General features: G+C 38.5%; 1 protein-coding gene across 6 annotated transcripts in view; it reads left to right on the top strand.

The window, feature by feature from the left end:
• Positions 1 to 12,421, top strand: part of st18 (ST18 C2H2C-type zinc finger transcription factor) — a 41,046-nt gene extending 28,625 nt beyond the window's left edge. For 3 of the 6 annotated variants that reach the window (XM_084912076.1, XM_084912080.1, XM_084912081.1), the window contains 16 exons: positions 104 to 238; positions 1,145 to 1,235; positions 1,331 to 1,423; positions 1,956 to 2,164; positions 2,445 to 2,644; positions 4,517 to 4,762; positions 5,805 to 5,917; positions 6,523 to 6,585; positions 6,899 to 6,967; positions 7,240 to 7,302; positions 7,633 to 7,713; positions 9,157 to 9,378; positions 9,532 to 9,620; positions 9,768 to 9,871; positions 9,970 to 10,116; positions 10,256 to 12,421. In XM_084912076.1, the coding sequence (XP_084768202.1) occupies positions 104 to 238; positions 1,145 to 1,235; positions 1,331 to 1,423; positions 1,956 to 2,164; positions 2,445 to 2,644; positions 4,517 to 4,762; positions 5,805 to 5,917; positions 6,523 to 6,585; positions 6,899 to 6,967; positions 7,240 to 7,302; positions 7,633 to 7,713; positions 9,157 to 9,378; positions 9,532 to 9,620; positions 9,768 to 9,871; positions 9,970 to 10,116; positions 10,256 to 10,396 (2,066 nt within the window). In that variant the 3' untranslated portion in view covers positions 10,397 to 12,421. The remainder of the gene's footprint in view (positions 1 to 103; positions 239 to 1,144; positions 1,236 to 1,330; positions 1,424 to 1,955; positions 2,165 to 2,444; positions 2,645 to 4,516; positions 4,763 to 5,804; positions 5,918 to 6,522; positions 6,586 to 6,898; positions 6,968 to 7,239; positions 7,303 to 7,632; positions 7,714 to 9,156; positions 9,379 to 9,531; positions 9,621 to 9,767; positions 9,872 to 9,969; positions 10,117 to 10,255) is intronic. The other 3 variants (XM_084912079.1, XM_084912077.1, XM_084912078.1) reach the window with 3 other exon arrangements.
• The last annotated feature ends 5,234 nt before the right edge of the window (positions 12,422 to 17,655 follow it).

Below are 17,655 nucleotides of genomic sequence, written 5' to 3'. Positions count from 1 at the left end.
CTTTAGTTCTACTCTTAAAGACAGCGTAGCTGCATTCATTTTGCCATCACTTAGTGTTATGGTGTTTTCTTTATTGTAAAATCTTTCTTTATTGACTCTACAGATTCTCCACGGGCAGATAAAAAGGATATAAAGTGTCCAACTCCTGGCTGTGATGGCACTGGTCACGCCACCGGCCTGTACCCTCATCACAGGAGTCTGTCTGGGTGTCCTCATAAAGTCCGAGTCCCCCCAGAGAGTAAGTCACATAAGCGGTTCTGTGTGTGCAAACAGTGTAATGGATGGTTTACACTCACAAAAACGGCCAGTTTTACATTTTACAATCAGCCGACGGTAATTGAAATCCTCTTAGCACGAGCCCAAAACAAGAAAGGCCTGCTTATACATTTAGCTGAATTCAAAGACATGCACAAAACTTTTCAAATAAACTTAAAGGATTTTCTCTCTCCCCCTCCCTCTTTTTCTCGTAATGTGTTGTAATGTGTGAATATTGAATTCTTTTTTTTTTTTTCCCCCACATTGGCGATTGTTAAGTCATTTCAATGTAACTCAACAAACATTCAACATTAAACAGTAATGTTACAAAAGGAACAGAAAAAGTAATTAACTTTTTCAAAAAAGCACATGCTCTTAGACTGGAGGCCGTATTTGCAAATCAAAGGGCTAGCTAACGCAGTATTCAAAAATAAATAGACAACTCCAACAAACTAATTGGAGGATATGTACAGAAAAGAAGTTTCTAAGGATACAGAGCGGACCTTTAACGACGTGTTTGTTTTGAAGAATATAATCAGCTGTCTTGTTACGCTCTCTCTTTGCACTAAGCTATTTACATTTCAGCCACATTACAGCATTCCTCACAATGAGAAAAGCCGTTTGTGTGTGCGTGTGTGTTTTTTCTTCTTCTTCTGTCTCTGTAGGATCTTTGCTGTGTAGGCTCTAATGTGCCGGTTATATAAATCTTCACTTAATGCAGGAAAATGTATTTGTTTTATTTCCAAAATGCTCGGCATATATATACGTTGTGTGTTTACCATCCTAATCTTTAAGCTTGATTATGTCTCGCATGTTGCTAATTTAGAAATGTTTATCTTTGCTTATCGGAGCTTATGTCATGTCTGTCTGTTCTTTGTCATCCCCTCAGTCCTGGCGATGCACGAGAACGTCCTCAAATGTCCTACGCCTGGGTGCACAGGAAGAGGCCATGTCAACAGCAACCGTAGCACCCACCGGAGGTACATCCACAGGAGAAATCCATTAGAAACTCTGCACCCTGTTTATACATGAGTTACAGTATTAGGCTAATGTGTTTGATTTCCTCCCCAACCAGTCTCTCAGGCTGCCCCATCGCTGCTGCAGTGAAAGTCTCCAAACCTCAGGATGAGAGCCTGAAATGCAGACAAACGCCTGACCGTTCACCGAGGTATTATGCCACATGACGTTTTCAGTGCTCTCAGTGTGGTCACATGCAGGAAAATAATTACAGCGAGCTCTGTAGTGGACTGAAGTTCTACAGACATAACTGAGGTTATGCAAAAAAGTGATAAACACTATTACTGTTAAGGGCGGTGTAGAATATTTTTATTCAGCAATCCCAGCAGAACATGCCTATTTTGAGCTTTCCAAGCAGACATAAGCAATGGTTGCTGGTCCCTGTGAGTTCCTCTCTATTAGAGATGATAAAAGAGCAGAACTCTTTGTTCCCTGTGGATATATCATGGGCAGGATGCCCACTCCTACTATATTAATTAGTCTGGCAACCTGGCTGTGGATCTACAACACACATCAGATCCCAGACTCTGAGTGTACAAAAGCACTGGCATCCCTCAATGGTTAAAAACAATGTCTGCTCTTTACTGCTTTATATTAACTTTCCAAGCACCTTTCTCACAAGTTCCTAGGCAATTCTTTATCACGGTAAAGCATTTTATTGTCATCTGTTTTCCTCCTCGTAGAGCCCTCGGCCTAATAAAGAAATTCGAGATGAACCAGCTGAACTATAGGCTCTCTCACCCGGTAGCAGCCTTACAAACTAGCCTCACAAAAGACATGGACAAGTACAGCAGAATTCGCTTTGATTACGCCAGCTTTGATGCACAAGTCTTCGGCAAGCAGCCTCTGATGGGGACCAACCAGGACCCAGAAATGATGCATTACCCTGATTGTAAGTTTCACACATTTTTTGAAAAAAACAAACAACACTTGTAAATAAGGATGTTGGATAAATGTGGATGCTTTTTTTTAGCCACTAATTACAACCTCTATCTACATACGACACAGACCTACATTGTATATATTTGCAAAGACTGCCCTTTATTTAAATATCTGTGATTGATGCTAAAACAACAACAAAAAATCTCCTCTTTTTTCTGGGTACTTTTAAGTTTGGGTTGAACACCTGGTGTCTCGATATCTAAATGATTTGCTAATTATTTGTCTTTTAGCCCCTCAGCAGTATCCTGGCTTCCTTGGTGCTCCAGGTGGCCGCCTGCCCACCTCTGGTCAACACAGCCCGCCGAGTCAATTCAAAAAAGAAGACGGTCTCCAAGCCGCAGCAGCGACAGCCGCCATCCTTAACCTCTCCACCCGCTACCGGAAGAACATGGAGGCTGTCGCCGACCGGCCCTTGGCAACCTCCACAAAGGTAATCAAATTAGACCACTTGGAAAGGTATTTAATGTGGTCATTTTTAAAGGAACTCTGATTTGTGTATAAAAAGGGAAGACATCAAAAGACTGGATTTGGCAAAGAGAGCCTGGCACTCTGGTGGCACAAAAACAAGGAGGTTTCCACTCTATAAAGCTTTAATGTACACAAATGAAAATTTGTGTAATCACATCAAAAGAAGAAGTACAATCAGCCTTCTTTCTCAATTACAACTACTCGCCTTTTTTTTTAATAAAACATGTGGTATTGTATTTTGTTTCGACATCAGCTGGCATGTAAAAACCTTGAACTGTTGTCTGAGAATGCATCTTGCCCGCTGCAGATGGCAGAGGATATTTTGCTTAGTTATATGATCCAGCATAGGCTGTGTGTCTACACCAGATAGTCTTTAAAAGCATTTGAGTGGATTAAGCCCATCAGATAAAGGAGTTAACATAGCAAAAGTTTAATTCACACAAAATCCAAACTCTTTTTGGAGAAGAGCGTAGATCCAAAATCTCTTCTGCTGTCATTATCTGTAATATGGCATTGTAGTCAACTTTTTTTCCAAGTCACTTCATGATTAATATTGATCGCATTCTGTGGGTTACATACATGCACACTGTACTGTAGATGATTCAAGGTTTCCACACCTACACAGCACAGATCCTTGTCTCCCAGCTTGTTGAGCTGAGAATGTGGCCCTGTACCAGGTACCAGCCCACTGAATGAATAAAACAGTGTTAGCAAGTTAATCATCTGTTCTCGTTTACAGCTTAGTTGTCTTGGAGAGACGTACAAAATAAAGAACAGCTTTCAAGTCTGAAAAAAAGGGGGCCATATTTAGAGTGTGATATGTCGTCTGGTGCTTTAACTTATACGCTTTGAAATATCAAATGCAGAAAAACGCTCGCTGAAAACGGAATAATTTTGCACGTTTAAAGGCCGTATTTACGTGTCAGTTATATGGAAAAAAAACACATATAGATTTAGAGTCTTTGTTTTTAGCTCCAGCTGACGTTAGAGGGAAAATAAATCACAAAAAGTCTGCGCATCCTTTAGTTTTACAGTGATGTTATTTTGATTAGGTACACACACCATCAAATGGCTGGATAATTAAACTGGACGGCCTTATCCAGTCTTCATGAAAATTATCCCCTTTAATTAATTTGAAAGATCCCACACACACACACTTCTCTTTGTTACAAAAAATAATGATGTATAGGGTCTAATGAAACATATGGATTGAATAATTGGTTCCATTTATGGGAAAGGATTTTAACATCTAACGAGGTACAACTTTTAATACCATAAAACAGCCATAAGTCATCATGCTATTGCGTTTCAGCACAAAAACGACAAACACATCTGTCAGCAGGGAAACTTATGCCACATTAAGCTTTTTAATTTTTGCTATAATAATGATGACCTAAAACCAGCAGCCACCCCCCAGCTGCCATCTTGGTTGTGTGTCCCAGAAAACAGATGACACAGCTGTCACTGAAAAACTACACACCAGTGATTATATATTTTTTTGTGTTCAGCAGAATTAACGCTGGCTTAGTTTGGTACTTTGTCTGGTGTGAGATAACCACCGTATGTATTATTTAAATACACTGTTTGTTTGCGCTGCTTTTCAAGTCAGTTTTCGTGTTTACAGAGAAATGTTACTGGGGTTCAAGTTTGCCATATTGCCTCATTGTCATATTAATGAGGTATTGTGCTGTCTTATTTACATTCCTGTGGCTGTAATTAGAGAATGCCTTTTAATTTTATCCTCTGGCTTATTTGTTTTCATAAGCCACATCCGATTTATTGTACTCTTCTGTAGCACATCAGATTTTGTGCATTTCACCTTTGTTGTCTTTAGGACATGCTCATAGAGGTGGATGAAAACGGCACCCTGGACCTGAGCATGAAGAAGTGCAAGGAAAACGTAAAAGCCCAGAGCAGGACGCCTCCCGACGACCCGCTGTCTCCCCCTGAGTCTGCTGTGGCCAAAGGTGGGAGTGTGCTCATCAGCCCCGCCTTCTACCAGCCGCTGTGTGAGAGAGACAGCTGGGAGAGCCCCATCCCTGTCAACTTCAGCAAAGCTCGCGTTTTACAGGACAAAGAGGTAAAAAAAGAAATAAAATAAACAAGATTTGGATCATCCAAATCAGAAATGTTTGGGTCAAACGATGAATTTATATGCGAGACAAAATATAAATAAGAAAATAAACCGAATAAGTTAGTGCCTGAACTCCCTCCAGGACTAATTAGGTTCTTTTTTTGTGTGTGTTTTATTCATGTATTTAGCTATTAAATGTACCATCTGCAGTCATTTCCCGAAATCTACCCGCTGAATTCTTAATTCTTCAGTTTCTCTGTCATTGTCACCAGATTACACAGATCTTGTAAGGAAACTGGGGGGAAAAAATGAATTTTCAGGAATTTAGTATCCTGATATGTGTTACCATTTCATTTTTCACCTTGGTTGTTGTTTCATAGCATTTCCTTACCGACAGGAATTAAAACAAACAAAAAAATGTATCAGTGCTGCCAGATTTACTCAGTTTTACTCAATAGTTTGACTAAAAATAAACTTAAACCTACCTAAAAAAATAAAAAAAGTCCAAGTGTAGACCTCGCCCCCAGGCTGAATGACATGCAGTGTTTCTAAGAGCATTTATGGAGACATGTTCTAAGACCAAGCAGAAGCTCGAGCCAAATCTGTTAATCTATAAGATGTATGAATTATATTTACACTGAGGACGTGCTTATCTATTGCCCGAGGGTCTGAATGAGTCTAATCTGGGCTCTAAAGGTTTCGTTTCTTTTGATCTCACAGGTGGTATTCATTTGTACCGCGTATTAAGAGTCGTCACATTTGCCCTGCTTTTACATCACACACAACATCTGGTGACGGCACAGAAAAGAAGGCCCATACGTCGAGTTTGTACATCACAAACAACACGTGGATTAAATATGACTTTAAATGGATGTGTGGTTTACTACTGCAAGTGTAATCTCGTCGGCGTCGTGCACCGCAACCCCCAGGACTTGTTTTAAGAGTATTATTCAGGGATTTTGTTAATTATTCACTTTCAGGTCATTGCAGAGTGATGTCTGATACTTCGGACAGTTAAGGTCATGCTGTTATTTTATTTCTGCCTCAGCAGGAGGATTATGATCAGGTCTCCTTGGAAGACCAACACTACCAGGGAGATAGCAGCATGTTAAGCTCCAAGGCCAAGCTGCCATTACGGGATTCGAAGAAAGAGCTTCTGAGGTATGTGGGATTAAACAGCAAAACATCTCGCAGCAGCTTTATCGAGCCAGACACGTGTGATGTGATCATTCCTTTTAGCTGGCAGATGGTCAGTATTAATAAGAAAAAGTGTCACTCCAAACCATACATTTGTTCCAATAGTGGGTCAAAACACTGGAATGAAACTCACTGTGTTACATATGATTGTAACTGGTATGTCTGCAGGTTCATGTGGAGAAGAAATGTATCTATTTAAAAAGTGAGTTTTCTCCCCGTATGTCCGACCTAAGCTTAACACAACTCTTGACTCTTTGTAGTTAGAGTGCATGCTCTGCTGGGTCTCCTCACGAGAAACGTAGGATCCTCTAGTTTCCGCAGCACAGCACCCCCCCCCCCCCCCCCCCCTCCCCCAGATCCCCCCCGTGACATTCAGAGACATTATTAAACTGAATGTTGAGCAATGTAATGAAAAATTTCTACTAAACTTTCCGCTGTACTAACTCTTTTTTTTCTCTCTAATGAACATAAAAAGGTTCCCCCTGTATAAGAAAGATTCAGTTCAAGCTTGGGAAAGTCTGTGGGAAGTGGAGTAATCTGCGTATTAAATGCTTTGTGTTCTCATGCAGCTGTCCGACCCCAGGCTGTGACGGCAGTGGCCATGTGACGGGGAATTATGCATCACATCGGAGGTACTGTAATTAATTACACTCTCATTAGTACCAGCTAGCAGATATATAGACAAGGGAAACAATGCTTATTGTTTAATTATGTTGATTATTACAAGTGAAAACTTGTCACTTGTAGCTCGTAGGGTTTTTTGCAGCATATGTCATGTGCTAAAAATGTGATGACACAAAAAAGCTTTCTCGTGACGAACAAGCAGAATTGTGTTTTTTTTTAAGTAATTTTGTATAAATATGCAGTGCATTGTATTAAGATTATTTAATTCAGTCGTGATCAAAGAGTGAATTAAAATGACTGTTAGCTCTTTATCCTCTCTAGTGTGTCTGGATGTCCCCTCGCTGACAAAACACTCAAATCACTGATGGCAGCCAACTCTCAGGAACTAAAGTATGTGTTCTGAAAACTGTTATTGTTGCTAAAGGATTTTTCACATTAAACTAGGCAGCTTGTTTTTGCTTCAGCTTGGGTCATCTTGTTTTCCTTCCTTTCCTTTCCTTTTCCTTTCCCTTTTCACTTCACATTATGCATGATTTCCATTTACTCAACATGAAGTTGTTTTCTATTTGTGCTACTTTTCTGCATATTAGCATGAATCCCCAGCTCTGCTCCCAGTCTTTTGCTGTAAAAAGCACCTGGTCTCTGTGTCTCTCAACCTGCAGGTGCCCAACACCTGGTTGTGATGGATCTGGACATGTGACTGGGAACTATGCTTCGCACAGAAGGTAGCTGAGAGAAATCATCACAACTGAGCATGAAATACATTTGTCAGATGCATGGCATTCAAACAGATGGTGAAAGTCTCACTTTAAAAACACGCTGCACTTTTTGATTTCTTGTTTTTCTCGATTCATTTGACTGCCTTTTTATCTGTCTATCCATCTATAGGCACATTTCAGCTACATATGTGCTAATGCAGTAAAACTTTTTTTTTTTTTTAAAACATGCAAAATTGCAACTTCCTAAACCTCACGGCTGCCTGTACAATTCCAGCCTTTATTGTACCTCATGAATAGATTCTTTCAAGTTAACTCACTGTCTCCAACCATTTTCAGCTTGTCAGGATGTCCACGTGCCAGAAAAGGAGGCTTGAAGCTCACACCAAACAAGGATGACAAAGATGAGCAAGAGCTTAAGTACGATTTTTTTTTCTTTCTTTCTTTTTTCTTTTTTGCTCATCCTATGCTGTCATGTTTGTTTGTTTTTTGTTTGCTTGTTTTTCTGTTTTAAAAATAAAACAACAGAAAACATTGGGAAATGCGTCATGCTTTTGTGCCCGGGGGTATAGTACCTGGAGGCCATTAAGTTAAACAAAGAAAATAATACTTCTCTTGTCCTAACATTAGTGAATTATTTTCAAAGGATTAGTAACATGTTTTTTTTTCCTGCAGGATTTCACCAGGGTTTTTGTATTTTTTTTCTATTTTCTGAATGGGATATCTGGCTTATCACTCTTCACAGAGTGCTTTCTTTATAATTATAGTATATTAAGAAAATGTTGAATTGCCGGCTGTGATGGCATTGCACTCATTTGGAGCTTAATCACTGTTGTCTGTTAAAGTGTTATTGGAAAAAAAATATAATGGAATTGATTTGCAGCTTAAATCCAAAGTCTGATATGTGAGCCCTTGTTTACTTATACATCTGGACACAGATTTTTTTTTTTTTTTGTTTTTTTAATTACTAATGCAAGGGCACGAGCTTAGGAATTAAACTGGAATAGATCTCATACACATTAAGAGAGAAAGGGAGAGAAAGGGGGAGGGTAGCAAATGTCCCTAGATTATTGTAAATAGTGGGCCATATGGCATGCCTCCATTGTCCGGGTGCCTTGCATCAAGCTACCTACCTGTGGTAGATGTAAGTAATGGGACCGGTGTTGTTTTGTCCTCTAAGTGCTGCTTTGCTGTTGAGTAACAAAATGCTGAAACAGGCTTTTTGCAGCAGCACTCCACAGCATGTGTGCCATTTGTATCATCTCAGGTGACCTTTCACCTTTATCAATAAGGGAAAGGGTTAGCCACCTCCAAATTACATTCTTTCGCATGAGGGGATACATGACAATTATCTGTAATTCATGTCACTCCATTACTGACCTGCAGAAAACAGGCCTGAAAATGCAACTGACAAACTCTTAATGATATTCAATGTGAATTGTGCTTATGTTTTCAAACACAAATACCATCCACCTGGAAATGTATACAGTGAACAGAGGGCCCATTCAAACTCAAGTTTAGAGGATTAGTTACTTACAGTTAATGTGATTTTTCATAGCCCATCTCTAGTTTTTGGCGACTTCATTTTTTAATCAGCATTTAGATGGATTAATCAACTTAATGGTTAACAAATCTTCCGGTCTAGTTATTGAAAGAGATTTTTTTATTTTAATGGTCCCAGAGATTTTTTTTTTTTGCAGTTTGACAATAAAGCAGTTGCTGTTGTTTTTGTGCAGCTGGATGATTTTGTTCAGTGGGTAGCACAAAAAATAACAAATGTTATTAAATGCAAGCTAGTTAGATTTTTCCGTAGTGGTATGCATGTTTTCAGCGCCTCATCCTCTTTGTTTGTCACTACGGTAGGTGTCCGGTAATTGGATGTGACGGACAGGGCCATATATCGGGAAAATACACATCCCACCGCAGTGCAGGCAGTTGTCCACTCGCTGCCAAAAGACAGAAGGAGTCGTCCATCAATGGGATGCCCTTTGCCTGGAAGTCCAATAAACAGGAACTGCCCCATTGTCCCTTGCCTGGCTGCAATGGCCTTGGACATGCCAATAATGTGTTTGCCACTCACAGAAGGTGAGGCCGCCTGTCCTCCATTTTATCTCTAAACAATATCACTAGTCGACATGTTGCAGTCTTACTCTATCCACAGTCTTGAAGATGTTAAAGTTTAGTAGTTTCGGTGATTTTCTCCTGTCTAAAATTGTCATTTATGGCCTGCTGAACTAGTTTGTCCGGTTGCCCGCTGAATGCACAAAATATCAAGAAAAAGTACTCCGAGGAAGAGATGATGACTATCAAATTTAAAGCCAGCAGTGGTAAGCTACTCTGACATTTTGTGTGGCATGGCAAGTTTTTTTTCTATTAGTGACACATATACTGGTACAAAAAAACCCACTGAATGAATAAAAAAATCTGTGATCTCTGCTGGAACATGATAAATTAGACTATCTCCTCTAACCCAGGTGTTGAAAACAAAGATGATATTCAACATCTGGATCATGAAATAAAAGAACTGAACGAATCCAACATGAAAATAGAAGCAGACATGATGCAGCTCCAAACCCAGGTAAGTATTTACTCTCACAAAAATCATTGGTTAAAATAAAGGCGCAAGATCTTTGCCCGCTCAATTTGATGAGATCCCTGTTGTTTTGTACCCGAAAGCAGATCTCCTCTATGGAATGTAACCTGAAGACAATTGAAGAGGAAAACAAGATGATCGAACAGCACAACGATAGCCTACTGAAGGAGCTGGCTCACCTAAGCCAAGCTCTTATTAACAGTCTAACAGACATTCAGCTGCCTCAAATGGTACAGTAAGCCTTGACCACAGTATCCACTCCAGCTCACAGTGTTTAACCTGTGCAGAAAAAAATAAATAATCATTTTCCTGAAATTGTCATTTCTGCTGTGCTGTTTTCACTAATAGTCAAACATGTTTTTGTTGCAGGGGCCCATCAGTGAGCATAATTTTGAAGCCTATGTGAACACATTAACTGATATGTACAACAACTCGGAGCATGAATACTCTCCAGAGTGCAAGGCCCTCTTGGATAATATCAAACAGGCTATTAAGGGCATCCATGTTTAAGCTGTGGAGCTACCAAGAGGTTTCTTTGACTTGGGATAATGACACTAGATAGCTCTATTTTACTGAAGAGTGCTGGCTTGGCTGCATGTATAAGACAAGGCTTTCGGAAATGTGTTTGGCATTTTCCGGTAAATACACTGCACTGAGAAAATTACCAGCCAGATTTGTAATGCTTCTACTGTTTCTGCATTCACTCGATATGTTTATCCTGGTGAGATTTGTTTTTTTTTAACCCCTCTTGCACTTAATTATTTTGTATGGTTTGCTTGATTTTAATCTGTATGTGTTCATGTCACTCTTATATTATTGCTATTTATTACTATATTTGTTCATCAGTGTATTTATTTCCTCGATTTTTATTTATTTCTAAAAACTGTAAATGCGTAATATTTGAGAAATCAGTTTGACTTTCTGCACATTGTAAATTACATAGAAGCACATTCCAATTTCATGGCATACTTTCGCCACCTAGTGTTGAAAAACCTATATTATTGTTAGTATTATTATTATCATTATTATTATTATTATTATTAGAACATAAGTTGAATCTCCCTTCAAAGTGAAAACCTACCAAAACTACTAAGCATCAATGTTTTTAAGCATTGCTTTCTTTCCTTATTGGAGACTGAATGTATGGTAAGACAAAGTGAACACCAAGATTTAAAAGAAAAAAAAAGAAATTGCAATGCAAATGTACTGTACCTTTTTCTACTCAACCAATAACAGCTGAATGCAATGAGGAGGTGACACTGAGCAAAAATGCAACATCATTCTGTGAACTGAATGTCGGATACTGCTTTGCATAGTGTGACCACAAAAAGAGTGCAACAAAAATCAAAACGATCACTTTGTCAAGATGTCTTTCTTTTTTTTAAAAAACAAAACAAAAAAATATAGATATTAAACTGCCTTCTGTGCACACTTTGGAGTGTGCATATAGTATGTGCCTAAATGTATATGAATCCATAAAAATATACAAGTACTATGTTTTGTGGTAGGACAGTATTATGTGAATGGTGTCTGATTTAATATACAGTACAATTATTTTCATAGGCGGAAACGTTCCTGATGACTGTTTGAAAGCCGTTGTCTCAGTAGCTGTAATCTCAGAGTCAGGTTTTGAAATATCATGACTGAGATTGAAAGTCTGGTGTTAATTTGTTTTGTTTTTTTTCCTTTGATAGCGCAGAGAGGGGGCAAATAAGAAGGAGTGGATATCTCTTATCTGCTTAAAGGCCTTAACATTTCAGCCAGTCTTACAGTTTGAACATCCTTGGGCAGATTTGAATAGTAGCTATTTCAAAACCGAGCTGACGACCACTGCAACCTGCATTTTAGTTTCAATCATTACAAGCAAAAAAATAAAAAAATATAGAAAAATGATAGTTGTTGGCTAATCAGTTGTTTGTTTGCATCAATTGCACTTTTGTATATGAGTTATTTTGTGTTTTTAGTTGCCCATACTGACCTTGATAAAAGAAAAGGACCGGCTGGTTAATCCCCAGATAATAAAAAAAAGAGCTATCCATTTCTTTTAATTTCTGCAAAAAGACATCAACAACATGTAGCCTAGGACATTTTGAAGATGAAAATGTAACAGCAGAAGAGCCAAATTACAGAAAAACAAGACCCTGTTTTATCCAAATACTCGACACATTTTAAACAATTTTAATCTTTTAAAAACTGAATCACAGTCTTTAAATCTAACGATCTTTTTCTTTGTAACTTCTTATATGTAATTCCTATACCACACATTGTTTGCTCAGGAAGTTTTGTGAATAATATTTATTTTTTTTCCCTGTTAGTATTTGATGTTTTGTAATGTGAAATGCTTTTTTGTGGAACGATATTAGTATGATATGAAATTGTACTGTATTTTTCTTTTCTTTTACATTAAAATGTAATGCTTTTTTCAGTTAAGGTAGTTTGTAAATTGAAACTTCCTATTACTTTTAATATTTCATAATAAAGATATGCGCTGTGTTGTACAGTTTGTGTATGGTAGAAATAAACTTTTCAAATGGTTGTGTGGTTTCTCAAACGTTTTGAGTCCACCGTGAATTGACTGTGCAACCCGTTTTCCTCCCCAATAAGTCAGCAGGCGTCAGCTTTCACGATGCATTAGCATCACCTAGTGGTGAAAAACAGGGACTGGCTCAGCAGACGCTGGCAGTTCTCTGTGTGCAGTTTTTGTGCCATTTGGGGCTAAAATGAAAATAAAGGGATATCATGGCTTTAGAGCTTTTAGCTGTTGACTGCCACAGGTTCAAATACAGATATGTATCTTTGCTACATGCCAATCCTACCAATGAAAAACACTGTAGACCTCAATAATGTCCCATATGTTCAGCTTAGAGATGCAACTAGTGATCATTATTGAAGAAACGCCCCCAATATTCAATTATTTGTTTAGTATAGTGTATAAAATGTAAAAACAAAAACAAAAAACAGGTGAAAAATGCATTTCCTTTAACCAAATGTGACATCATCCATTGCTTTTATTGTCTGACCAACAATCCAAAGCACAAAAACACACATCTTCACACTTCATAACTTACATTAATTCAGTTTTACTTCAAAAACAACATAAAAGGCCAATCAATTATCGAAATAGCAAGCTACACAAAAAAAGGAAAATATCAAGGTTATCCATCTAGACCAAGAGTCAGCCTTTTATTAAACAGAGATGTAATTATTTTAATAGAGTTGTGTCATTGCTGTGACAGCCCTCCTGTTGTCTCAATGAAAGTCCTGGCCTGTTTATAATGGTGAGTGGCTGGCATAGGGGAGACCTCAGCTAATGCAACCCGCCTGGGCTTTCCAGGTTATAACACCTGGATCAGAAAAACTGGTCAATCTCGCTCTTCCACTGCACTTGGCATCCACCCCATTTGATGTTTTATGTCTTGGTTAGCTTATGTCTAAACAATTATCTATTGTTCAAGTAAACCTTTTGTGTGGATCCCCTTTTTGTCACATAAATGCGACATTATGAAAGTTGTTATGGTCCACTGAAACAGTCTAAAATGTTTTGTGGACTTCAGGAAGAATACCTGCTGGATTGCTGTAATTAAAAGGCTATCATAGGGTGAGAGGCTGAGTACATCTTGGACACGTTGCCAGTCTGTCACAGGTCCAACATAGACAGACAGACAACCCTTCATGCTTACATTCACACCTTTAGTATCCCCATTTAGCCTAACATGCATGTCTTTAGACTGTGGGAAAACCCAGAGAGAACATCAGCTTTCTTTGAACACAAGATTTTCTTACAGTGAGGTGACAGTGCTAACCAGTGCACCGTCGTGCGACCCTAAACAGAAAACTCTTCAATTAAATAATAATAATAATAATGATAATAACAAAACAAAAACAAAATGCAACTTTAATGAAATAATGTACATTTAAGAATGTCACTTTTTTGATTACTAAAAACAAGACAAAGAGGAAGGCCCTGAGACCGAAATAGGACCTGATCATTCCTAAAAACTTTAATCATTCAATAGAAAAATAAAAATATAAGTAAGTAAAAAGTAAAATAGGCAAGTAAAAAAAAAAAAAACTAAAATGACAAAATCACTGTCACTATTTTTCAACTTCAGTGTCAATATTATTGGACTTTACATTTAAATTTTACTGAAACCATCATCATCACTATTATTATTTTATTTTCTATTGCTAAAGTAAAGTTAATTACAGCATTTAGGCACAGGAGACAAAGTGGGTTGTCTACCGTCAGAAGGTCAATGGTTCAATTCCCAGCTACTCTAGTCTGTAGCGCCCTGTAGTGTTGTTCTGCAAGATACTGAACCCCAAGCTGCTCCTTATGCATCCATTGCAGTGTAAGCGTGTAAGAAGGTGCTTAGGTATAGAAAAAAGTCCTTGTATGAAAGTGTGGATGAGGCTTGTAGTTAAAAACACTTTGGGTGCTCAGTTACAGTAGAAACACACTAAATAAGTACCAGTCCATTTACTGTTTACTGTGATTACTATCAGGTAGATGGATCAGAGTTTATATCTAAAATGCCTTCCATATTTAAATGTCCTTGTTTAAAAATAAAAACCATCATATGCACGCTTATGCTGCACCAGTAAAAGAAATATGAGCTAAAGTATAAAACCAAAGTTCAATATGTGGTGGGAGAAAACCACATACAAAGTTTGAGGCAGGCATGCAGACAGACACACACACACACACACACACAGGGCATGCAAACACATTTCCTGTCACACCACACAAGGTGCCGTCTTCCTGTAAAGGACATGTTGTGTGTAAACTGCGAGAACGTGGCAGATATCTAAAGCCTCTTGATGGCTACGTACGCTACAGTCGGTTTGCAGTGAGTATCACATTTATAAGGATTGTGTGTATGTGGAGAAGACGTATGGGAACACTGTTGCTAGTAAACACTTTCTCAGGACAATCACACTGCTGTGCTCAGTATCACTAAAATCGCGAGCTGCAGACACAAATCATGATGCTAAAAACGTGCTCTTAATGGAAACGTTGATCGTGTTTGATTTACTAGTCGGGCCTATTTAGTGGCCCATGAGTGACATGACTAATGATCCTGTATGAAGTATTCAATTACTAAAGACCCTCGAATAAACCCAAATTAGAGACTCAGCTTCCTCGTGTATTTTCTACTTTTAATAATTTGTGGTTATGTAATTGGAGATCAATACCTCCTGCTATATAATTAAATCACTGACTGAGAAAGTACACAATTTCTACACAAAAGACGAGCATCTGCAGGAGTGAAGGAGCTTGCACCACAGTAACAGAAAGTAAATTCAGCAGAGTCCAACCAGATCATGTCTTTAAATATATTCTGTTATTTTTTATTTCTATTTTATGTAAAATCAGGGGAAATCTACTATTTTTTTCATGGTTCCAGGTCTTTGACCCAGTGTTTGGTATTCTGGACTTTGTGAATCTTATTAATTTATTATTGCTTTGATCGTGAAGAGTGGGTTACATTTTCTAGTTTAGTTTTTTTCTTATGAGTTTTGTCATTATGCTATTTATCTCTTGTGATTCAGGGTTATTTTAGGTTCTTCGGTTTCCTTTAGCGCTCCCCTTTTTCTGTCTTTTCCTCAGAGTCTCGTCTCTGTTTATTTACCTTGCTGTGTCGCTCTCTCTCTCTCTGTCCCTTGCTCTCTGTCCATCTCTCTCTCGCCCTCTCTTGTGCCCTCTCACTCTTTCCCTGCATCAAGTTGTGTGTCTTAGTCTGCATTTCAGTGCGTTTCCTGTTTTATTTTGATAGTCCTTGTCTCTTGTGTTTTACGGTCAGTTTCCTTCTCTTACTTGTTATGTCTAATTTGTTCCCACTGTGTTTCCCAGCTTGTGTATATATTGTGTCAGTCTCTCCGTGTCCCTTGACGGAGTCTCTACTCGTTTGCTCTTGTGTCTCTCAAGTTTCGTATTTTTAGTATTTCCCACTTTAGGTTCTCAGTTCATTTTGGTTTTTCCTTGTTTTGTATCAGCTTTAATAAATGGCTCGTTTTTGTTTACTGGTTCCTGTTGTCCTGCGTAATCTGCTATTGGGTTCTCTCTCTTCCTCACACGACCTGCGGCCGCAGATATTGCCAATTTTTGCTTACTGTTAATTGAAAAATAAACAAACAGGTGGATCCCAGCCTGAGCAAAGACAATAAAAACATAGAATTAAGCCCAAAAGTGACACAACAATTTTTAGGTCAAGGGGTCTAAGAAATGCACTGCATTAACTGTTTAAGATGTACAGCCATTTTCATTCACAGTTCCCATGTTCAGAGGCTCAAATGTAAATGGACAGTGGTGTCATGGTCAGGTGAGTGCTGGTCTTCCAATATTTTATGTAAATTAAAGCAGATATAATATCTGAAGATAATGTGTCAAACTTGTGTTTTGTAGCTCTTCACTGGAATTCTTAACAGGAAACCCAAAGTGATATAAGTGATGGAGATCATCATTAGGTTGAAAAATTAAAATAAACCTACCACAGAGAGAGCAACAACTTCAGAAGTGGCCAAATCAACTATCTGGTTCAGTCTTGACAAGAATGAATTCACTGACCAGCTCAGCAATGCCAAAAGGTCTGAAAGACGACAGAAGACAACTGAAGTGGATGATCACAGATTATTTCCTTTGTTAAGAAAAACAACTTTACACCAACTAGTGAAGAACACTCCCAAGGAGGTAAGTGCATCATCATCAAAGCCTATAATCAGGAGACACGTTCACAAACAGTAATAGAACAAGTCTCAAACCACTGTTTACACTTTAGAGCAGGAAGATCAGATTAGACTTTGCCAGAAAACATCTAAAAGAGTCTGCACAGTTCTGGGAAAATAATCTGGACAGAAAACACTTTTACCAGAATGATTGGAAGAGAAAAGTATAGAGAAGAAGAGAAATAAACTGAAGCATATCACATTACCTGTCAAAAGGCATGCATGGGTGCCCATCGAACCAGGACACTGTTGTTTTTATTGATGATGTGTCTGCTGATAGAAGTCACAGGATAGATTGTGAGGTGTACACAGCATACTTTCTGCTCAGAATCAGACAAATGCAGCAAAATTGATCAGGCAGAAGTTCACAGTACTAGATAGATAATGACCCAACGCACACTGCAAAACAAACCCGGCAGTTTCTAAAGGGAAAACCTTCAATGATCACCTGATTTCAACCCAATACTTCTCAGTTATTAATACAAACTGGATGCAGAGAGACCCACAAACAAGCAGCAGCTGAAGGTGGCAGCAATAAAGGCCTGGCATAAGATCTCAAAGGAAGAAACTAAAGATTTGGTGATTCAGACAGTAACTGACTGCAAAAGATTTCTGCACTTCAATCGCATCTTGACCATCTGATCTGTGTACAGAGGCAAAACTTACATAAACTTAAACTTAAAATTAGAATCTTAAAACTTTGTTGATCTGACTGCATGCTTTCCACAGTCTAAAACATTACAAAGAGACAAGCCTCCTACTATGGGAAGTAAAACCTTAGTGCAATACAAAGCGTGTTTAGAGAGAGCAGACTTTAGACTCATGTGTGTCTGCTGACCACAACTGCTTCCTTATTAAACCTGAGGACCTTCCACTCCCACACACTTCCCCAACAGGCCAGAAACCATCTGCAGGCTAAATTTAGGCCTGCATATTAAGGGAGCTCCTCTTAAGGGAGCTGTGTGAGGTTAGAAGGAGTGTGGAGCTTTCCAGGATCTTTCTAAGTTTAGATTCTTCCGTTAAAGTCACGGTAATGAACAAGA

The sequence above is a fragment of the Perissodus microlepis genome, chromosome 18, assembly GCF_051167445.1.
Source record: "Perissodus microlepis isolate ML-2025 ecotype Zambia chromosome 18, ASM5116744v1, whole genome shotgun sequence".
In the NCBI taxonomy this organism is placed as follows: domain Eukaryota; kingdom Metazoa; phylum Chordata; class Actinopteri; order Cichliformes; family Cichlidae; genus Perissodus; species Perissodus microlepis.
The sequence above is the reverse complement of the archived record's forward strand: the minus strand, read 5'-3'. Positions and strand labels throughout refer to the sequence as shown.